At 43.8% G+C, this 24,689-nt stretch overlaps 1 protein-coding gene across 2 annotated transcripts in view; it reads left to right on the top strand.

The window, feature by feature from the left end:
• The window catches only part of BBS9 (Bardet-Biedl syndrome 9), a 1,933,935-nt gene that overhangs the window by 837,734 nt on the left and 1,071,512 nt on the right, over positions 1-24,689 (top strand). For both annotated transcript variants that reach the window (XM_085607489.1, XM_085607490.1), the window contains exon 13: positions 198-300. In XM_085607489.1, coding sequence (XP_085463615.1) covers positions 198-300 — 103 coding nt within the window. The remainder of the gene's footprint in view (positions 1-197; positions 301-24,689) is intronic.

The following is a 24,689-nucleotide window of genomic DNA, read 5'->3' as shown; positions in this document are numbered from 1 at the left end:
CAACTTGTTCTTCAGGATTACTGCTGGCTTCTCGGGGGCCTTAGGCCGGTCATATTTGTGTGCTTCATTGATGTGTTGTAACGAGTCCTACTTTCAATTAAGCGCTTGAGTTACATTGTGTTCTTTTCGCAACTCATGCACTCTTCTCTATGTCTTTTTTGGACCCAAGTTAATTTACTGTTTTCCACTTTCCACAGGTGACTGTTAGGAGTAGATTGGCCGTTCAGAGAACCCTCTTAACAATTTGTGTGCAACCTCCGTTAGCACTAACCCGTAGCCAGTTTATATTTGAAGCACTTGGTAAGTTAAAGTGGTTTATATGATTTCATTGAATATTTATGCTTTTGAATCCCTTATTCTGTATAATTCTACCCTGAAAAATATTAAATTTCGTATTTGTTATGTACTTTGCAGATTTTTAAACTCAATTAGTGCATTCAAAATATTTGCTACTTTTATTTAATATGCTTTATTTTCTTGCCCAGGATGCCTACAGATTTAAATCGGATGCACTTGGTTGGTGGAATTTAAAAACCTCTTCAGCAAATACTTCTAACTGTTAAATATTGTATTGTATGGAATTATATTATGGGATATTGAACCGCTTTCTAGGGAGATGAATGGTATTGTTGAGTTCTAATGAGCAGTCAGGCTCTACAAGTTGAAGATGATGAATTCCATTTGACCGGTTTTGTAACATAAATTGAACTACCACAGACACATTTTCCAGTGGATTACAGTTGCATCTTGGAACTGGCCTTTGGTGTGTGAAGGTGTTAAGTTGTGTTACTTAAGTAGAAGAACGTCCATTGTTTTTTTGGGGGGACCGTGCTTAGCACACCACCCAAAACCTACATGCTGCAGTAGTTGCTAATGGAATTTTATTTTAACGAGTCAATCAATGAGGCAATGTAAGGGATGGGGAATGTGGAGTTTGCGCCCTAGTGTGGTGAAGGCATGAAATTACACTGTTTTAAGATTATTACCTTCAAGAGTTTGCTTTTACTCTTTAAATTCTTTAGCAGTCATGGATGTTTGCTCTGCTGTACATTGACATCTAGTGCGTTTGGTGATTTCTTGTACTTGTGATAAGTCTCCACACTCAAGGTAGAAACTGAGGTAATCACACCAAATGATCATGGGTACGTTGTTCTCCACATCACCTTGGCCCTTGCATCCAAGTAGGTATAGCATTGCCTTCTATATTGATGCTTTCAGCAATGGCCTTATCGACAGTGATGGCACTTACCAGTGATGCAGTGTTTTCAAAGTAGTCTAGAAGATTCAATGGGGTAACTCTATGTCCTTAGAACCTGGGCATTCATAATGTAATCTACAAGTGCTTTTTTTGGGATAGAACAAATGCTTTGAGCCTATAAAATATTAATCAGGCAAGATAGTCTAATACATTTCTTTATAGTCTTCGGATGGAACACACAGATGAAATTGATTCTTGGTATGAAACTCGTTTTGACTCTTTATATCATGTATGGCTGTCAATAACATCAAATGACATTAGAGACATGAAAATGAAGTGAATAAAGTGAAGCAAGGTGACATATGTGACCTAGTGAAATAAAACATACAAATATGTACACAATATATAAAAATTACAGCTAGGGGGAGTCTGTCCTTTCCAATTTTAACACATGATCTCGAGTGACCCCTATTTGAACTTTCTAATTCTTGGGTCTAGGAGACCTGATGGACATAGGCTGAAAATAAACGCCGACCTTTTGACCCTGAATATGCGCAATTAGGGAAGCGTCACAGCAGGTCTTCCTCAGGACGAGCAGACAACAATGGAGGAGAGCCAATTCCAAATGAAGCTAAACACTCCCACACCAAGGGTGAGTGTTAGAAGGTAGATTAGAATTCGAGGCATGGAAAAATGTACAAAAATCTCCAATTATGAGATTAAACTGGAAGAGTATTAGCAGTGGTGCATAGACTTACCACACCAATTTGTAAGTAGAGAGACCACCTTGAGGGTTGGAATGTCAACAGAGTAAATCTGAAAGGTGAGAACAACGCACCAACTCCATTTTAATCTTGGCGAGTTGGGCAGGTTACAAATCAGAATGTAGAAATAATGGTCTTCAAATTAATTATCTTCACTTGAACTTCACAATGAATGATTGAGGCTCTAGGGAGTGTTCCGTGGCATATTTTCCAGGAGCTTTACTTCTACACCCACTTTGCCATAACCTTTTTTTAAATGGGTAGTGGTTAATGTGAGCTTTTTGTCCTTCTCTCTATTTTGTGGTACCGTCTTCGCCCCCCCTCCCTACACTCCTCAAGGAATAGTGCCCCAGCACCCAAGTCCGGCCTCAGTCCTCTCCTCCATTCGTACATTCTTTCTTGGTAAAGCATTGTTAACTTGAAGTTTGATATGTTCAAAATTTTAAACATATTTAAGTATCCGGGCTGGGTTTCAGGGATGTAGTAACGATGCTGAGTATTGTGGAATTAAAGAACCACTTTCCAGGCCTCATTGCCGTTTGATATTGAACAGAGAATAATCCTGTTTAGTATATGTAACAACAGATTCCAGGCTCAATTGTGCAGTTAGGAAAAACAATGATGTTGAAGGAGGCCAAATATAAGGAATTCCAGGTGAAGAGAGTTGAGGACGAAGCAATTATTGTGATTCACAGGAGACTGTCTTCAAAGGCAAAAGGTAGCTAGGAGGAGCAGTGGGGGAAGCTGCAGTGTTCAGGTGCAGTAGTCTGGACAAAATATTCTAATCTACAACATTCGACGGTAATAGGGTTCTGAGATCTCCACAGGAATAACCAGGAACAATGAAGACCTATGTTGAAGAGGACATTTGTGAAGGGCCCTCTTCCTGCACCAAAGATTTCTTAGGTTTCTTGTGGACGAGCTATGTCTGCCCTCCTAGGCATAAGCATTCACCTGAATATGATGATGTGCATATATATAAATGTTCATCATTGTGACACACACTGCCTTGCCTTTGCTCTTACCAAACACCGAATTTTCCAGATAGCTGATATTACCCATGCAGGTGTTCCCTCCTCGTCTCCACTGAGGAACTTGTGACCGATGCCCATCAAGGACCTAGAGCTAGCTTCAAAGCACCCGCCTCAAGGGCACATCATCATCCCAAATAGGCAGGGCTACACCCCCAGGGGCTGTATTATACATACGGCGCATTTTCCTTGATTGCAGTAGGCGCATCTTTTAAAAGGTGTGCCGGGCGCGATCAAGGAAAATGCGCCGTATTAAGATGAATCCGCTGCCCCCAGGGCTGCGCATTCATGAGAAAAATAGAGAGGCTGCTTTGAAGCTGCTCCCTGTTTCACAGTGCAGGTGGGAACCCGCCTGCACTTTTAAAGGGGATTAGAGATCCCCTTGCAGACGGGTGCAGTGAGTGACTGCACCGGCCTGCAAGCGGATGTCAGGAGGGTCCATCCTCCAGCGGCTCCAATCAGGTGGCACGCAGACATTGCGCATCCTGACAGCTTCTTTGCTTCTGCGCCCACACCTATAATACGGCGCGGTTGCCCAGGCAAAGGTATTCCCTCATTTGCATGGGATCACGCCCCCATGCAAATGAGAGGACACCCTCTGATGATAGCGCTAGCTCTTTATGTGCACCAAAGGTATTGGTATTACAGAAGGAGAAGCACAAACGTCTGCAGCCCCTTCTGTAATACCAAAGTGCCCCTGGCAGGTGCAAAGCAGGAGCAAGCGCCCGTTGCGCCACTGGGGTACTTTGGTAATATAGCCTCAGGAAGTTTGGCATTAGTATGTTAGTTAAAACTGGGCGGAATGTAGGCCAAGTAGTGGCATAATGTGTCAGAAGAGTCAGCTGAGACAGTGGGAGGAGTACAGGCTCGAAACCTGTGGAACTGTCATCAAGGTTTGAAGCATATCTACACCTTGCAGCTGTTACCAGTACTACATTATTAAGTGCTGTACTCAGTTCTATTACATCATTAGGATATTCTCAACAGCATTAGAACCTGGTTAATCCACCTGTATTTCCTCACATTCAGTTTAACTGACCAGCTACCTTTCCCACACACTGTCCTATTTCAGTATCTCTTTAAAACATGTCTGCATTTTCCCCAGATTATTCCACTATTTCTTCTCTGTTTCCCCTCTGTTTCCCCTCATATACCAGGAATGAATGACACACGTTGGTAGAAGTTGGTAGTGAGATTTTCCCTTCACCCTGTTGCTTCCAAACACATTGTGGCTCTTCTTTGAAAGCCTTCACTGATCATTCATTTCCAAGTAAATGTGGCCTCCTTTATATCCTTCTGCTGCATTTTGTTCTTACTGAGAACAAGACTGGGCAAGCATGACTGAGCTGGGAAACTTTGGATGTGCTGGATGGGATCACCATTCAATGATAAGACTAGGATTGAGAAAAACACAGCTTAACCTGTTCGTGGTGTTGTGCAATTTATGCTAGAGATGAATCAACTGGTTAAATCATGTACTTACAAAGTGGGCTATACGCGTGACTGTAGTTTTACCAATGATCCTATTTTAGCCATAAAGGAGATTATCTCTCTTGCCTGCACTGATCACCGGCGATCACTTTTGTTTTAAATACTCCAAGAATCAAACCTTATGCTCACAAAGTACCTACACCATTTGTTCAGCTCTAAAATTACTACGACCCTTGATCAACCATTCTGTGATAAATTAGCTGATTTGTTTTATCTAAACATCTTCAGCTAATTTGTTGTCTTAGCTATTATTTAAAAAGTCATCTGAGGGTTCGTCCCCACTATAACAGTGCAAGGACCGGCTTTGTTTACCACTTTTACACCTCTGTCAGAGGATAGCGTAACCAAATTGATTCAAAAAGCCAAGTTGCTGCCCCATCAGACCCATGTCCTCCTTGGGTCTGGCGCCCTGTTGTTAATACCATAACAGCACAGATTACAACTCTTTTAAACAAACTTCTTGACTCAGGCTGCTTTCCCTTAGCTTGGAAGAAAGCATCCATATTACCCATTCTTCAAAAAGTGCTTCCTGACCCTCTTGAGGTAAAAAACTATAGGCAAATCTCCCGGCTTCCACTTCCATCAAAGGTCCTGGAAAATGCCTACATTTGGAGAAAATTACCTTTATGGATTCAAGAACTATTCTTGATCCAGTGCAACACTGCTTCAGATCAAACTACTTCACAGAATCGGCTCTGCTTGAGGCGACAGAGGAAATCAGGGCCATTGTTGACAACTGTGGAAAAGCAACCTTAATTTTGATAGAGCTTTCGGCTGCCTTCGACATCTTTGATCACGTTTTTTTGGTCAACTGTCTCACACAGATTTGTTTTTCAGACCAAGCCCTAAACCTACTAAAGTCATTTGTGTCTAATCGAGACTAGGTGGTGACTCTTGGTCACTTTTCCTCTGATCCATTTACACTGCCGTGTGGGGTCCCCAAGGGTCCTCGCTAAGTCCAACCCTCTTTAATATTTGCATCACATCCCTCATTGTGCTGATTAGATCCCATGGCTTTGCAGTCCTCTCTTATGTAAATGAGACCCAGATCATGGTCTCTCTCTTTGAACCCTGAGATAGTTGCCTGTAGATTTAATCTTTGCACAAGGAACGTGATAGAATGGATGCAGAATAACTGCCTAAAAATAAATTCTGAAAGGTAATGCTTTTAGGCAATGATACTTCCTGTTGGAGTTCAGCTTATGGGCCCTCACAGCTGGACTTCCCCCCCCCCCAGTACCAGTCCACAAAGTCAGGAATCTAGGAGTCATTTTTAACACCAAGTTGGTTCTCTCTGACCATGTAAATCAGGTTGCCTCTGCCTGCTTTTTTACCTTAAAAGTTTTTTTTTAAAATCCTCCTATTTCTTCCTCTGGAGTTTAAGAAAACAGTATTCTTGGCCCTAGTTATCTCAAGGTTGGATTACCGTAACATATTATATGTGAGCTCACACCAGAATATTCTTAAAAAACTCCAAATGCTGCAAATTGCAGCTGGCCGTATCCTATTGAATCTCCCTAAGTTTAGCCCCATCTCTCAGAGCATTTGCAGTCCCCATTGGCTACCCATTAGAGTGTGGATACAATTTAAAGCTCTGTGCTTGCCAAATAAGAACCTCCACAAGGATGCCCCTCTCTCCCTTCAGTCGAAGTTCAATTGGTACATTCCTTCGCACAACCTTCAATGCAAGGTTGTGGTTCCCAGGATGAAGACAGCTCGCTGGGGAGGAAAAATCTTTTCCTACAATACTTGACAACCTGAGAGCGCAGACTAACCTGCTCAGCTTCAGAAAGCTCCTAGAAACCTGGTTATTCTCTGTTGTCCTTTGATTAGGTTTCTATTCTTCGCCTGGGATGTGACACTCCCTTAGACCCAGTGCCAAGACGCCTTTTTGGTGGATGAATGCTTTACAGGAATATATTAACGTAACATCCAGTCAGTACACTATTTTTGCTTTAAAGAGCCATAGAGAGGTTTTCAGATTTGGAAGCAGGAACAGGGTGTTACTCCTGCTACTTCCGTATACCGAAGAAGGACAGAGGCCTCTGTCCTACCTTGGACCTCTGCCCTCTCAACACCTTTCTGCGAAAGGACAAGTTGAAGATGCTTACATTTATCCACGTTTTGTCTGCCTTGGATCTTGGAGACTGGATCGTAGCATTGGACCTGTAGGACGCATATTTCCACATTCCTGTCTTGCAGACCATTAGGTGTTACCCATGGTTCACAGTATGCCAGGATTGTTTTAAGTTTCTGGTCCTCCCTTTTGACCTCAGCGGTGCTCCTTGGGTGTTCACGAAAGTGATGGCAGTAATTGCAGCACATCTTCAGAGGTCAGGGTTCTAGTTTTTCCTACCTCTACAACTGGCTGTTTAAAGGAATGCTCATCCCAGGCATTCGTGGAGCACCTTCAGATGAAGGCAAACCTTCTAACACCATTAGGGTTCACTATCAACATGCTGATGTCACACCCATCTCCTTCACGGATGCTCCCAATCACCATAGCTATCCTGGATATGGTACATTTTCATGCCGTTACCCCTGAGCGGCTAGTCCAGGACATTCTGGATGTGATCTAGCTGTTTCAGCCTCTGTCTTGGATTTCAGTGAGAATGATTGAGGCTACTAGGACTCTAGACCTCCTGCATCCTGCTGATCCACATGCCAGGTGGCACATACCAGCTCTTCAATGGGGTCTAAAGTCCTAGTGGCGCAGGAACAGGAGAACCTATCAAATTTTATCCAGGTGTTGGATGAGGATGCTAATGAGATCTGCAGTGGTGGCTGTTTGATCTCGATTGGGACAACAGCAGACTGCTCTCTTTACCCTATTGAGAGCTGATAGTTTTGATGATGCATCACTGCTGCATTTGGGAAGCCATGTTGGAGAGGTGGAGATCAGGGAACACTCCTCTCTGGCATAAACCTGACTTTACATCAGTATATTTGAGTTGAGGGTGATCCTGTTGGCCTTATAGACTTTCCTGCCAATTGTCAAAGGGAATCTAGTACTGGTTTTCACAGACAACATCACTTCCATGTTGTGCTGCAACAAGCAAGGTGGGGTCTTCGGTCCTGTGCCAGGAAGCTTTGTGCCTCCGAAAATGGCTGACTTGGCAGCAGGGCATTTCTCTGGGTGTGCACCATCTGGTGAGATCTATAAATGCCTGCATGGACAAACTCAGCGGCTGCTGCTGCTTAGCTTATCACAAAAGCCAGCTACATCCAGAGGTGGTGCAGGGTGTCTTTCAGCAATGGGGAGAACCTTGGTTCAATCTCTTTTTGGCATTGCGGAGAATGCGCAATATCAACAGTTCCCAAGAAAGTGTCCTCTTGGAGACGCATTCCGCCTAGAGTGGAGTTTGAGTCTCCTTTATGCCTTTTCGCTTCTGCCTCTCCTGGCTTGACTTCTCAAATAGTTCAGGACTGGCTGAGCCCAAGTCATCCTCATGGCTCTGGACTGGGCCAGGAGAGTGTGGTACCCAGAACTCCTGGGCATGAGCATCTGATCCTGAACTGCTGCTTCAGGAGGATCTTCTATTGCAGCAGCAGGGCAAGGTGTTGCACCTGGGTCTGTGCAATCTGTACTTCAATTCGTGAGTGGAGATCAAACGGTGGCACATGATTCCTTTGATCTCTCTCTCTCTCTCTCTCTCAGTTGTTGATGTCATACCAGTGGTTGGGTGCCATTCCATGAAGTCGGTGTGTGCTGGGACATGTTTACAGCTTGGTGTTGCAACCCCCAGATGGACCCATTACATGCCATACTGTAGTTTGTTCTTGTTTTAACTTTTGGCCACCAAAGACTTGCCCTTGCCACTGTTAAAGGCTATTTGTCAGCACTTTCAGCCTCTTTTTAAATGTTTTTACAATTGCTGGATCAGCTTTGATAGTGACGAGGTTTCCTAAAGATTTAAAACATATGTTCCCATCAAAGCACTTTGTAATGCCTCAGTACAATTTGAATCTGGTTCTCTCTCACATTTTGATATCCACCCCTTCTCTGAGCCAATTCATAGTTTCCCACCATGCCTTTTGACCATCAAAATGATTGTTTTGGCGCTGATAACAGTTTGCGTGCTGGAGTTCCCAAGAAAGTGTCCTCTTGGAGACGCATTCTGTCTAGAGTGGAGTTTGAGTCTCCTATATGCCTTTCCGCTCCTGCCCCTCCTGGCTTGACTTCTCAAAAAGTTCAGGACTGGCTGAGCCCAAGTCATTCTTGTGGCTCTGGACTGGGCCAGGAGAGTGTGGTACCCAGAACTCCTGGGCATGAGCATTTGATCCTGGATCAAACTGCTGCTTCAGGAGGATTCTTCTATTGCAGCAGCAGGGCAAGGTGTTGCACCTGTGTCTGTGCGATCTGTACCTCAGTGTGTGAGTGGAGATCAAACGGTGCCACATGATTCCATTGATCTCTCTCTCTCTCTCTCTCTCTCTCTCTCTCTCTCTCTCTCTCTCTCTCTCTCTCTCTCTCTCTCTCTCTCTCTATCTCTATCTCTATCTCTATCTCTCTCTCTCTCCTTCCTCCTGCCTCCTTCCTCCTTCCTCCTTCCCAGCGACTGGGTGCCATTCCATGAAGTCGGTGTGTGCTGGTACATGTTTACAGCTTAGTGTTGCAACCGCCAGATGGACCCATTACAGGCCAAACTGTAGTTTGTTCTTTGTTTTAACTTTTGGCCACCAAAGACTTGCACTGGCCACTGTTAAAGGCTATTTGTCAGCAGTTTCAGCCTTTTTTAAAAATATTTTACAATTGCTGGATCAGCTTTGATTGTGACGAGGTTTCCTAAAGATTTAAAACATATGTTCCCATCAAAGCACTTTGTAATGCCTCAGTACGACTTGAATCTGGTTCTCTCTCACTTTTTTGATTTCCACCCCTTCTCTGAGCCAATTCACAGTTTCCCACCATGCCTTTTGACCACCAAAATGATTGTTTTGGCGCCGATAACTTCAGATCATCGCATAACCGAGCTGCAGGTCCTTTTGGTCCATCTGCCTTGTACAACCCTTTTCTCAGACAAACTGTTGCTGAGGACTTAAGCTGCATTCCTGCTGAAAGTAGTAACACCTTTTCATGTCAGGCAGGCTGTTGCCCTTCTGGCTTTCTTTGCCCTACCTCACCTCTCAAAAGAGGAGAGACTCCATCGCTTGGTAACCCAAGAGAGCCCTCAGTTTCTACATTGACCGTACCAAAGGCCATCGGTGGACGAGCAAGGAAAGGTAAGGCAGTGTAGAAAAGAACCATCTCCAGGTGGATAGTTCTCTGCATTAAACTCTGCTACACGCTAGCTAAGAAGCAGCCACCTGAACGATTAAGGGCTCATTCCACATGAGTCAAAGCTGCTACTACTGTGGTGGCACTCAGAGTGCCTGGCCTGGATATCTGTCAGGCTACTACATGGGCATAGTACACACATTCATGAAGCACTATTGCGGAATAGACTATTTTCCATCTGAAAAGCCCCTATCTACATATATACACTCTGATCATACCAATTTGCTGATGGGCTCTTTGTTTGAGGACTGAGGACATGTCTATCGAAGAAACTGATGTCAGCCCATATGAGTGGTGCTTATACATGACTCCATCGTCACTGCCAGAGTGGACAGGGTCGTAGCTTCTGGGAGGGTGGTTGCGATTTGACACCCTCCCCCAAATAAATGTGTTCCTGACTTGGTAGTTGGGTCTAGGGACCCAGAGTTGGGTCTGCTATGTGTTTGTTGGTGTTTTCCACTTTTTTAGTTGGGAAATGTGAGATTCACACCCCCTAACACCGACTAAGCTACGCAACATCAACGTGGGGCTGCACAATGCTACCTATCAGCGCACAGGAGAACTTATTTTAAGTTTTCTGGATTCATTCTGACACCCAGGAAATATTCACAATATGAGTAATCTGCGATTAGATAGCGTATCCACCAGAAATAGTATTGCTACAAAGAGTATTGCCCAATGCAAGTTACTTGTTCTTTGCTGTCAGATCCAGCTCTTAATGGGTCATCTGCCAGGGTTGGACAACAACTTTGAGGACCTACCAAGCAGCACGAATCAATAAGTACACAAATGGGAGATGACCCCCCCAAGTACTTCAACATTACTTCAAAAAAATAGGGACAGCCACAGTTGACCTGCTCACCACTGCAGAAAATGCATAGGGTCTAAGCAATGCCTCTTGATAACGGCATCCGCAGTCCCTGGGCAATCCACTATGGTGAGTTAGTCATGGATATTTGCTAACAGTTTTAATCCTCTAACTCTGCTTCCATATGCAGTGTATAAACGTAATCTAACATCAATTATTCTTACTCTAACAGCACCAACATGGGCAAGACAGTTCTGGTTTACTGTGCTTCTGGAAATTTCTGTTCACCCACACAAAAAGCTGCCCATCAGGCCAAATCTTCATTTCAGCATTAAGTTCAACTAAGGCATCCCATACTCAAGGTGATAAACCTAGCGATTTGACATCTGAGCTCATGGGCATTGGGTACTGTAAACTACTAGAGCAGTGTTCAATAATCCTGCATGAAGCGCGCAGGCCTACCACATGTTCATTTTATACAGTAAAGTGTCAGAATTCTCTTACATGTTTTGTTCATTACTGCATAAACAAACAAATTAAGCCATTTAAGAAATTAGTGCTAGACAGCATTTGTTATTTGCTGCAACTTCAGAAGGCATTGTTAGTATAGCATACACATCTGTTGGCCTACATTTAGCAGCAGTAGCTGGTTGCATTCAAGATTAAGATTCCAGTCATTTAAGCATTAATGGAGGAACTTAAATTAGCAATTCCTTCAAGAACATCACAGACTCTCACATGGCACCTCAATGTCATGTTCACTAGGAGTCATGGGACCTCCGTTGAAGCAACTACGCTCTTGTGCTATGTAATAGCTTTCAGGAAAGTAGCTTTCCTTGCTTCAATCACTTCCTTGTGGAGGGTAGTGAATTGTAGGCATTACCAATACAGGAACCTGTCATCCAGGTTCAGGGCTAGAGTTATATTGAGGACAAACACATGAATCCTTCAAAAAGTTGCATCTCCTTTTCATGTAAATCAGTCCATTGAGTTGCCAATCGTTTTCCTACACCGACTAACAGTGGCAGAAAGATCACTGCATGCATTCAATGTTAAGAGCTCTGATGTTTTAAAATGACAGAACAAAATTAGTTTGCAAGACAAAGCTATGTTTCGTTGCATTTGCAAAACCCCACCTGGGAAATTCTGTTTTCTAAGTCGGACCTCGAGATGGATAGTTAAATGCATTCATGTATGTAATGCAGAGGCAAAAGGAAATGCATTTGTGCTGAGAGCACATTCTACAAAAAAGGAGCTACAGTGACCTTTCTAGGTACCATGCCATTAGCGAATATATGTGGAGCTGATACTTAGGTCAACATAACACACTTTCAATAGGCATTATTGCGTGGAAATTCAAGCCTGGTAGGTGAAGTTGGGCAAACTATACTTACAACCTTATTTCAAACATCTACCTCATCTACCCACTAGTCAGCGTCTTGGGAAAGTTGGTTGCTTTATAGTTTATGTAGAGCATGTGATCTACAGCAGCACATGATACAAACGGAAAATGTTTCTTCTGCCATAACTATTAGTTTGTAGAATGAAGTTGCATAGATTTACAGGTGCCCTACCCCCTTTCCGAATGTGAACTCATGCTTTAGATGTTTTTCTTTCAACTTATATACTCCATTGCAATGTACCCGCACAGAGTTGCTGTCGTACTTTGCTTACTCCACTTACCCAAATCAAAATCATCTTTATTCGGTCATTGTTGGATCATAAAAGCACAGAATAAAACATGTATATCTTCAGAAATATAAATAACACTTAAAAAGCATCATAAAACAAATACCCTTTAAAGTGCATTGGTTCTTCTCAATTTGATAGCAGCAATGATATAGCTAAGAATAGCAGTGCAAACATCACATGATTGTAACCTTTGCAGATAGATCAGATTCTTTATTAGAATTAAGGTGCTTATGCAGTAGAGCGGGACGTAAAAAGCGCAATCTAAAAGAGTAATGTGAAGTACAAAAGAGCATAAAATGTGCGGTGGATAGGGTAGTAACACAGTCACTGGGGCGACATGGAGGGAAGGAAACCAGGAGCCTACAAGTGGGAAAGACACAAAGAAATGAACTGTGTTTAGTCTCAATCTAGTGAGATAAAATCTATACTCTGGATTTGCTATCCAATTCAGGTAAGGCTCCATATCAGATGATGTAAATATCTGCATATAACTTGTAACTGTAGGCATATCAAGGGATTTTTCTTGTCTAATTCCCTCTTTGTAAGTTTTATAGCTCCATTTGACTTCCATTTTAAGATCAGGGGTTATTCTGTGCTGTGACTCAAAAAGATGACTGTACCCCAGGCTATGAAAGGTGTTTCGCACATAAGCCAACCATGGCATTGCAGTCATGTTGTCTAATTTTAGACAATCTAGCAATACCCATCTCAAAATGTCTGGATTCAGGGAGCTCCATAGCTTTATCCATAATAAAAGAGGTGCCATAGAGATCCAGTCCTCAGTGAACCCTATATCCAATTCCAGATGTGCATAAAGACTTGAGAAGGATTTAGGAATGGCCAGAAGCCTGAACACAAACCTACTTTCGACTACTTGAAGTTTTGTGCAGGCAGTACAGCCACAGACTCCGGCTCCATAGTGCCCACTGATAGGCACTTGCTTTTATAAAGTTAGACCATTTTATGGACAGGGTTGTGGCCTAGCCTTTTTGCAAATCTGAATATTGTATCTTCTGCTTCGCATATCTTTTGTGCCCTTTAAGTAGAAAGCCTGTCCTACAATCCATTTGCCGACAACAAGATGCAAAGGAAACTTAAAAAGGGAACGTTTTCAATTTGTGTCCCTCCTATATAAAATGTTTTTGACTTGGTGTGTTTTGGACCACAGGTCATAATAGAAGATTTTGACTGATTTACCTTAAGTTTTCATCTCAGCATAAAATCGTTAAACTCATTCAGAAGCTTTTAGAGGGCATTTGCGGTCAGCCCTAAGAGAACAGCGTCATCCGTATAGAGCAGCACTGGGACTGCCTGCATACCAGTCCTAGGGACATAATCATTGCAAGCCCTTACAGTGGTGTCTATGGAATTAATGTTTAATAATAAAAGAAAAGGCGCCAATATGCAACCCTGTCTCTCCCCTCTAGTCATCTTTATTGGGGCTGTACAGTCCCCATTCCTTGTAAAGCACACCCTCATTGTGGAGTCCCAATGTAAGCGTTGTACCAGATACACAGGAGGGGGATCAATACCAGCCTGCTCTATTAGGTCCCATAATATGCCCCTATCTGCAAGGTCAAAATCACAGGAGTGGTCCATGAGTGCCATTTGTATGGCCCCTCTCCTGGCTTTGACATATTTACCTATGATGAGAGTTAGTTTAACATATGTTTTAAATCTTGTCGAAAGCCATACTGGGCAGGGCAGAAAAAAGAGGTAGCCTCTGCCTAGTCTTCTAATTTGCCCAGGATTACCCTCCCGAGGATCTTTACCGTGGAATCGATCAACGAGATTGGGCGATAACATGCTGGGCAGTTGCGATCCCCTTACTTACAGATGGGTACAATGATGGCTTTACTCCTTGAATCTATAAGGCCGCCTTTCACTGCAACCCTCAATACGTTTGGGAAAAGTAGAGCCTAGAATTCCACAATATTTTTAAAAATATCAATTGGAACCCCGTCTTGACCAGGGGATTTTCCACTTGCAGCACTCATAATAGCTTTTTTGACTTCGGCTAAGTCTACAAGATCGATTAGCTACACTCCTCGATGGGGTGGCGATCAGGTGTATTTTCATTTGAGCTCCTACCAAATGGATTAAAATAGAAGGAAAGTGAGCGATCCAGTCGGCCTCAGGGACATGGCACTCAAAGCTAGAAGCTTGGTTGTTCGACAAAAAAGGTTGGTTGACTACATGCCAGAAAGAGTGTGGTATCTTTCAAATCGGCTGCTTCATTTAGATTCTCCCAGGCTTTAGCTCGGATGTCCTGTTTCCTTTGTTGCAGGGCTAGCTTATATTTATGTTGTGCTTCTCTTATGTGGCATTTTATTAGTGGCCTGTTTTAGGGCTTTAAGTGCTCTGGTGCATTCAGAACTAAACCATGGATGCACGGATTGCTCTTTGAGGGATTTAATCGATACAAGCCTGCAGGATATAATTTCACAGGTTTTCATAAATTCGAATTTTGGGCACATCATCCACTGTGGAGAGACAACTGGTGATCTGATTAGAAGCTTCCACAACCAAGGTGTTAAAAAAGTTATGTGGATCTATTGACCCTCAATTTAGACAAACCTCCTTATTTGGTTGATTGTTAACTGCGGGCATGATCTTACCATGTGTGTCATAACAAGAGGAGACACGAAGGCTTACTATAGTAGGGTTATGGTCGCTGTGGGGGTGGGAATTTACCCCATAATGGATATGGTTGCATGCCAAGTCCCTAGAAATAAGAACAAAATCAATAGTACTGCCCTTGCCCCTTCCAATAAAAGTGGGTGGATTTTTCTCACCATTGCCCCAAATGTCCCATGCCACTAATCCTATTGAGGGGAGAAACAAAACCTGAGATAGAGTCTTTGGCGTAGTGCATTGGTGGGTTCAGGAAGATTTCGCCTGAAATCTCCGGACCAAAAATTTCGTTTTAGAACAAGAACTTGCAAACATCTGGGCCCAACACTAGATGCAGGAGTTTTTAGAGCATATGAATTTACAGTACTACAAGCTACGAATAGATAGCTACTAGGTAAGTAACATTTTCTTTCTCCTTGTTTGTTATCTTGTGATGCATCCTGTAAAAGATATTATGACGCACTGCTTTGTACTGCTTTGGGTCTACCAAGCAGCACTGACGGACCATTCTTGTGCATTAACTATAAGTGGGAAGCTGGGCAGTGAAGGAGCCGCATATAGCAGAAGAATGCCGCTCGTTAGGACTGCCATTAAAATGTATCTACTTCAATGTAAGATCCCTACCCAAGCATTGTTTGGAAATTTGGTACATCATTTCAGAGACTAAACCTGATAACAGGAACCTGGTTAAATAACACTACTCAATCAGACATCTGAGTCACATTACCTATGGTTTATAAAATGTTAAAATGTGACAGGACTGACCGTACGGGAGAAGGGACAGCCATTCTTTTTAAAAATCTTATACATGGTCTATAAAATATGCTGTTCCGCTAGATGATAATGAGATACTTGCTTATCAGGTCTCTATCAAAAAGCAGAGAATTTTTGAGGGAGCGGTGATTTACAAACCTGCAGCGTATCAGCCCCAATTCAGCGCCAGACTACTCTCACAGCTCTTTTCCCTATGCTTGAAACACAATTACTTTTTAGTCATTGGTGATTTTAATGTTCACTTTGAAAATACAGAGGACCCCTGTGCAAACTACTAGAAAATGATATGCAGATCTTGAACCTCAAGCAGTGGGTCAGGGGATCCACCCGCATTGTGGGGCACACCCTTGATCTTTTTCTAATATTGAATCCATTACCATCTTAGGGATTGACCCTTTAACATGGACGGATTGCTTTTTGATTACGTTCTCTTTTAACCTCCCAGAAGGGAAAAATAGCTCTTCCAAGCCTCAATGAGCATACAAAGATCATGGAGCCTTTGAAATCCAGACTCATTTGTAAATAATTTCCTGCCACCAGTTCATGCGCAAGAGAGGTCACTTACCAATATTGTACATAATTTAAACATAGCAATTACAAATCTTTTAGACCATTGTACCACTCGGAAAATGATTAAGCCAACCAGAGATCCACGTTCAGAATTATGGTGCTCGTCTGAGTTCACAACATTGAAGAGAAAGTGTAAATGCTTGGAACATAGGTGGAGACAATCCAAAAATGCATACGCTAGGCTACTATATAATGAGGAGCTACATAATTATCACAAAGTGCTCAAACAAACGAAGAAAGCTTATTTGTAAAAAGGATCGAGGAAAACAGTAGCTCATCTAAGGAGGTTTTTAGAATAGTGAAAAAACTTTCCAACCCGACTGGTCTCTCACAATCACTTACCCCCTCTAAAGTCCACTGTGAGAAAGTTAGTGACTTCTTTAACGAAAAAATCTCAAAAATGTATTCAACATGTAAAACAGAATCAGCGTTAGAGGAGAAAAATTGGGAATCTCTAGGACCTCAACCAGGCGCAACCTCTTTTCTAGGATTTTTTTAGTCTATCATAGAAGAACAAGTTGAGAAATTAATGAGAGGTAAAATCTGGATCCCCTCTGGACTCTTGTCCGCACATTATTTGCTCTCGTGTAGCAGCGACACTGTGTCCTTACCTAACACAGACATTTAATTGGTCATTAGATGAAGCGGTGTATCCGGCTTGTGGAAACAGGGCTGGGCTTGTGACTCCAGGGCCTATCTAGTGTCCAGTATCTCTTTTATTATGACATCTGTGGAATTCCGTGCTCCTCTTTCCACAGCAGGAACTCCAATACTCTTTCCCCCCCCCCCCCCGTCACAAAGCACCACGCCATCCTCACTGGCCCCTTGTGACAGCACCCTTGTCAATTTGTCTAGCATAACCTGCCTGGACGTGGCCACGGTTTTATCTCTCATCATCCTAAACAGGACGGTGAGGCAGGGGTCTAAAGTCTCACCTTCATTGCGGGTATGCACGTCCGCTACAGAGCGGCGGGGGGAGAAAGGGGGCCCCAGGGAGATCTGTTGCCTGTGCTGCCCAACCAGGAGTCACACGCAGCCCCTATTCCAGCTGGAATACAGCCGCACCCACTCGCCCCTGGTGAGGGACGGCGGCAGTGCGGAGAGTCCAAAGACCCTGGGAGCCACTGCACTATGCACCCCACTCACCTGCACTCACTCTCTTTGGGTCAATATGCCCTGAGGCGCTCCGGGTCGCAATTCCTGTGCTTCAAAGGCCCCACGATGAAGTCCAGGACCCAGGTCTGGTCCAGGTGCTTGAAATCAGGAAATCAGGAGGGGCATCTCCCTGGCCCGAGCCATGATCCCCTGAGCCAGAGAACAGAATTGTCCGGGCAACAGGGCCAACCAGCTCGAGAGTGGGCAGAACACGTAGCTCCACCACTGGCCCTGACTCTCTCTGGTGCTAATATGTCTGGGGCCCCATGCCTCACAGGCCCCCTATCAGAACTCAGGGCCCAGATCCTGTCCAAACGTGGGCAAATAGGTGGGGGCCACTCTCCACCCCTGAGCCAGCGAGGAGGGGAGAGAGCAGAGAGATCCCAGGCAACAGGACCCGGCAGACCTGGGATTGATTGGGCAGCACGCACAGCCCCCACAACCCACGCTGACTCCCTCAGGGCCAATATGTCCGAGGGCCCTCCAGGTTGCAATCTCCGTGCCCACAGGCCCCCTGCTCAAGTCCAGGGGCCAGGTCCAGTCCAAGGGCAGGCAAACAGGAGAGGGCTGCCCCGTGTCAGTAAGGAGAAGTGAGAGCAGAAAGATCCCAGTCGACAGAGCCCGCCAGCCCCGTGATTGGGCTGCACATGCAGCCCCTGCCAACTCTCCCAAGGCTCAGCACTCCTCACCGCCTAGGATAGACTGCAGGCGTCATCATCAAACTCGGCACTCCGGGGGCCACCAAAGCACGTGCAGCGTCCTCATCTTCCGCTGGGGTACCTCCTCATGCTCCACAGAAGCTCTGCCAAGCGATGCGTTAACAGGCCCAGGGCTGCCGCCCAGATGTGGGGGGTGCCACCCAGTACTGCAGGATCCAGTGGCGGCTCCTCCATACGGGCGTTTGGGCGCCGCCCCCCTGCTTTCTCGCAGTGCGAGAAGGCAGAAACATAAATGGTAATAACTACCATTTATGTTTCTGCCTTCTCGCACTGCGAGAAAGCAGAAGTGCCTGATCGGGGGTGGGCGGTCCTGCTTGAGGGCAGGGGGGAGTGGCTTGCCCAGTGTTGTGCATAGGGACTGTTTGGCCGGCCCTGGGGCCGATCAAACAGTCCGTATGCACAACACTGGGCAAGCCACTCCCCCCATGCCCTCGAGCAGCACCGCCCACGGCGCCCACTCTACATAGCGAAAATGGTCCCGGCTGGGGCGCTCTCTACTGCGCCTCAGCGTTGTGATTGGCAGAGCGGAGGGAGGGAGGCTGCCTTTCATTCATGACGACATGACGACGAGAGCTTCAGGACGGCGGGAGCGGCAGTTTGGACGCATCCAGAAGCTGCGGTGTTGCAGGACGGAGCGGGAGTTGGAACGCATCCAGAAGATGTTGCAGGAGGACGAGGATGGTAAGTTTTATAATATTCTTTCCCACCCGCCTCCACCCCCCGTGACGACCCCCACCCCCATCATGCCGGCCGTTACTGTGAAGTTATGAATGTACAAAACTATTTTAGGCCCTCCTTAGGCCTAAAATAGTTATGTACATTCATTACTATTTTAGACCCTCCGGTGCCGTATCAATGCCAGTCAGGGCCGGCTTTAGGGCGGTGCGATCGGTGCCACCGCACCGGGTGCTGGAATCCTGGGGGCGCCGTGTTTGAAAGTTTATTATGCCTTTGAAGCACCTGCTGCAGCGTTTCTTTCACCCCGCAATTACCAGGCCTCACATAAATGTCAAGATAACTCGTGCCGCCATTGCTTCTAATTCTCATCAAGCCATTCCGTTTCGATAACAAAGAATTGTAAATGGAAGCTTTTTGGAAAAAACTGCCAGAGTGATGGCGCGTTCTTCTGATGGAAACAAAGGTTCATTTCTCAGAATTTCAGCTCTGTGTGGAAGTTGTGTCGCTTGTATTGGCGGATGGAAAAGGCTGCAGCCGAGGAGCGGTGCGCGCGTGAAGGCGTCTACGTCACCTCATACACACACCAATAGACCTTTTCTTCTCTGAGAATATCGTGTGATTAATTATCTTCCTGGAGAGAGAGATCAGCATTTTGTATAGTTGTGGTTTTGACTTAGGTGAAGTTAGTGCAGAGGGTTAATATGCCTGCTGCAGAGAACGTGTACCATGTAGATTACAGATGTAAACAGATCAGCAGGTTACTTGCAATGTATAATTTAAAGTCCTTAGTCCTAATATAGAATAGTGAGGTATTAACTTTCATCCTAGAACTGCATACACGCTGCAAAGTACAGAACATGGATCAATGTTGCAAAAAGGGTTAATTTGGCTAGAAATCGATTCTTATTATTAAAGAAAACTCCCAACTATGCTGTTTCTTTTTCGACTCTGAGTTTGTGCTTCTCCACACCAAGCACTCTTAAACTATGCTGCCTACCAGTATGGATGACATGATGTGACTCCTACACTTTTAGTCCTTTGGCTTACGTAACATTTCCTACACAGTGATTTACACATGTATGATTGAATGTCTGTGTGTAATATGCATGTGATGCAAAGTGCGCAGACACCCTGCACTGGTATGAGTGGCGCTATATAACTAATTCAATGCATCTGAGAGAGTGTGGTTATGGAGACTTGGTCACTGTTTTCGCCACCCAATCTTTGGCCCTAATGGAGACCTGAGGTGACATATAGTTCATCTTTCTTTGGCAATAAGGTCAGGCGGCTAACGCCAATGTTCCCTTTTCTTTTAAAATAATGCAGTCAGGCTAAATGGATGGCACGGGTGCAAGCAGGAATGAAGCACGATATGGGACAGTTTTAAATGTGTTTAATTATTTCAAGTCTACATATCCTACCTACTTTTATAAATATTCTTGCTTTCTGAAATGTGGTTTAACCTGCATCCTTTGGGCCTTTTTTTTTTGTTCTTCAAAATTTCCTTGGCGTGAGGGTCCTGCAGTTCCCCTTTAGTCAATCAGGCTCGCTATGACACAAAACACATTTAGACCCTTTTTTTACGCCCACCACTTTCAAATGTCACCAGCCACCACTGGCAGGATCCCTGCCTCCATACCCTGCGTCAGACTTCAATCAGTCGGTAAGCCCTGGAAGACACTGGCAGCCGGTACTCTGAGTCTTCAGACCCCCACTACTCCTCCGAGAGGCCCTGGAGAATGACCCTGATGCCCACTGTGCCGTGGCTCACTCCTCCCTCGCAGCTCTAAAACATGCGTCCTGCTCCTCTGCCCCCTTTACTCCCATTAGCCCCGCCATCTGGGGGTACTCAGTTGCCCGCGCCTCCCTACGGGCCAGCACCGTGCTCAGTCTGCAAACTTATTGAAGTCTGTTTCAACAAATATGACCGGTAGGGTTTCCAGATATCAAGCGGCCTAGACACCGGATGTTGTAATTGGGCATATAGCTCACTAGTGGTATTACAGTATGACATGCTGAGCATCCAACCCTTCAATGTTGGCGAGAATTTACTTCCTCAATATACTGTGATCTCTCTTTTGGCTAACAACAAAGCTATTGTTGTAAAACGCTTATACGGTTTAGCAATCACTTGTACATATCTTAATAATGTCTGCACGGTTTAGCAATCTCTTGTACATATCCTAATAATGCTTGCATAGGTGTAGGAGAGAGGCCCAACCCAGTCATTTTTGATAGTTCATTAAAAACCTGGAGCCAGTACTGCGCTACCTTGTTGCAAGTCCAAGCCATATGAGCAAAGTCTGCCATCAGGGCGCCCCATCTGGGGCAGGTATGTGCTCGCAAGGGGTCAATGCGATGAACCTTGGCGGGAGAGACGTAAGCTTGCCATAGAAATTTTAAATGTAGTATCTTGTGCTTGTACGAAATTTTATGTGTTTGCTCACAACATGCACACCACTGTGCATCTGTGACAGGGTGGCCCAAGTCCCGTTCCCATGCCGCTTGTATCCCTACGTCCCTAACTGGAAGCATTGTAACTGTAGCCCTGTACATCCTAGACATAAGATGTTCTCCACCAATATCTTTGATAAGCAATGTCAGCGGAGGAAAGTCCGGTGGTTCCAAAGGGTAGCTCGGAACCAGCGATCTGAACGCTCTTTGCAACCTGCACAAATTAAACTGGTTCATTAACGCAGCTTCCTGAAACCGGGTATCCTCATCTCGGGAAAATATGTGCCCCCCTAGGAACGCGTCCCCAATTGTTGAGAAATAAAATGTATTTAAGGTTCGCTGCACTGTCACTTCCAGTGTGATGGGCACCCAAATGTTCCCCACAAGAGGGAGCGCTGATGAGTACAGCTGTTGTGTTCCCGTCGCCCGAACGAGTTGCATCCAGGCCCAGCTGGTCGTTGACAGTGTTCGTATGTCCAGTGGGTTTCGCTTTAGACTGACTGGTAGTAGTGCCGACAAAAGGATGACACAAATGTGCCTCAAGGCGCAAGTTTGGAACCCGTACATCAACATGAAACCAGTGTCTAGAAAAGCTGCACTGAGAAACCAGATAATAAACGTGAAAGATCGGAATGCCAAACCCACCCCTTTCATAAGGAAGTGTCAAGGTGTCCTAACTGATTCTTGGTTTTAAAACCTATTTTTAGGAAGTATGGAGTTAGAAATGTACATGACTCTATGAAGCTGTTTTTTAATCCCCCCTCGGATGTATGTTTCTTTACCGCCACCTTTCTTCTTCAAGCTATCATAGCAAGGCCTAGTATGCTTTTTTAATTGTCTTTTAAACTTTGCAATTTGAACTGTATTTTTTTATGACTGTTGTCTTTGTAGTATAAAGGTATATGCCCCTATGGACCGTTACCTTTCCTTTTCAAGCTATTAATGAAAGGTCTAGTAGCTATTCTATTGCTTTTTAGACTTTGTAATTTGTATTGTATTTTATGATTGTTGTATTTGTAGTGAAAATGTATGTGCTTTTATGGACTTTGTGCTTAAGCTCTGAATAAAGCCTTATGAAATGAAATGAATGAATTCTTGGTTGTTTGCAACCCCACACCAGACGAATTAACTTAGAGCGGAGTGTGGTAAAAAAGGCCTTGTATAAAGATATTGGGATATTCTGGAATTTTATTTAGTCACTTCATTGGAAATTGGCACAGAGGTGAAATTTTTGAGCGCTCTGCTCCTCTAATCGTTCACCATAGCACAGATTTTTACTGAATGTCGGGGGAAAAGGAGTCTCAGATAGAGCTCTTATCTACCTGCTTCTTCATGTTTTTTCCTTGGAGTGACTTGTTTCCAGTTTGTTCTCTCTTTTTCCTTTGTTTTCTCTTTACCATGGCTGACACTTCTCTCCAGGAGAAAAGTCTCTCTTCAAGGCCTGTCATGCATTTGACCAAAAACAGATATTTGCTAATTTTGTACTATTTGTACCCTGAGGTAAAACGTTTACCCTTAAGATTTTGCATAACATAGATGGGTACCGTGCCTTATTCCTACAGGAGGGTAAAAAAAATCTCCTTCTCTACGAGATGCCATCTCTTATGCATATGACTCTCGGTGAAGTGCTTCCCATCAATTTCACAAAGAAGGTGCAAGACGCAAGTTTCAAAAGATACCACTATTGAACTTTGCCAAACAGACACTGGCAAATAGACTTTTTGGGAGTGAAAAATCCTCATTGCACGTGTTCCTCCCAAATTCATCTAAAAAGTGGTTTGATCAGTATAAGACCAAAATACCACAACTAGCTACCTCCCGCGATTGTTAGCCCACCTTTTCACCTAATTCCTCTTCAACAGCGAGGGTACCATTGACTACTAAAAAGTGGACATATGTCCTCTTTTGGAACAAGCAGCAGAGTGTGGTGTTCCGTTTCCCTAATGTTAATGTGGCGTTGATCTTCAGCGCTTTGGATAGGCTATGGTATGAGTGAAAGAAACGTTGTGAATATTAAAACTTGTATTGCTGATGAAAATAGATTTCTATTCTAGCTTGATACAAGTGCCACGTGCCTGATCTTGACAGTTTTTTTTTTATACAAAGCAGGGGTTAAGCTTAAAGATGTTTTTATGGCATGCCTTGAAGAAGAAGGTTAAACTTGTGACTGATGTGTGTCATATATTTTGCATTATATGTCTTCTGGGTCCCCTCTGTATTGTGCATTTGCTCAGTTTCATTGGCCATTTCAAGTTGGTATTCATTTGCAGTAGCTGATGAATTCCCTTGCTTTCAGTATTGCATAACAATGTACATAACATGAATAACATTTATCATTTATTTTGATAGTATGCTTCTAGCTCACATATTCGCCTATTCATTTGAATTGAAGGTGTTAAAGTGAATGCAGAATATCGTTAGACTTTAGCACGAGCGTGGAAGGGAACTATCATGTTCCCTTACCTTATTTGAGATTCACAAGGTTAGTTTGTCTCAAAATAAATGCTTTGAATGCTATATAGAAGCTGTTCAAAGCCCTCCCTGGGAGAGATTGGACTTCACATTCCAGAAAGTAGAGCAGCGTGGATCCCAGTTGAGCCTCCAAGACCATTAAAGCTGCATGTCTCATATTATTCTCCGCCAAAGAGATAGTAGCCTTATTTTACAAACAGGCTAAGACATTGGAAATATTTATGAAGTATAGGTACAAATATACTGATCCTATTGAAATGCATAGCACCCATGAAGGCAAAACTTTTGATGCATAGGTATTTGACATGTAGGAATTCTTTAAAACGTACCTCATGAAATATGTTGCCGATTTTCGTTTATGCTTACGCTATTGCTATGATTTTACGGCTTGCAGGTATTTTGTTTCATTTATTCTGCATTACACTTGGCTTGCAATAAAGCCTTATAAAAATACCTGTAGATTTCTTGTGCCTGCACAGTCTTTGTATAAGGCTACCAGAGTGCAAGAACTAGCGACAATAATTAATAAATATGCCAGACAGTCTCTGCATTGTTAAATGCCTGATATGCATTATCTCCCGGTAGGTTGCGAGTAATGTAAGTAAGCTTTATTGTTTGGTTAATTAAAACTTAACAATGTTACATGTAGAATATTAATGACATTGTAATACCATACAGTACATATAAACCTTCTTGATTATATCAATTAAAATATAGTTCCATACAGTACATATGTTCCATCTTCTCAATAAAATCAATACACTTATTCCTTCTTAAAACTTCCAGGTAAATTATTGGTTACTCTAAAAAGTGAAAATCCTTTCTGGCTGTATTTTTTAAGGGGCAGGTAAGTTGAGAGAAATGCATGGCTCATAATCTGTCTGTCCCTTCAACCTAAATTTGTCAAGTTGGTGCAGACCAGTGCTTGGCAAAGAACCATGAAAGGTCTACTGGGTCATGTTTACATAATC

The sequence above is a fragment of the Triturus cristatus genome, chromosome 5_2 (genome assembly GCF_964204655.1).
Source record: "Triturus cristatus chromosome 5_2, aTriCri1.1, whole genome shotgun sequence".
Classification (NCBI taxonomy): Eukaryota; Metazoa; Chordata; class Amphibia; order Caudata; family Salamandridae; genus Triturus; species Triturus cristatus.
Note: the sequence above shows the minus strand (reverse complement) of the source record. Positions and strands in the feature narration are given on the sequence as shown.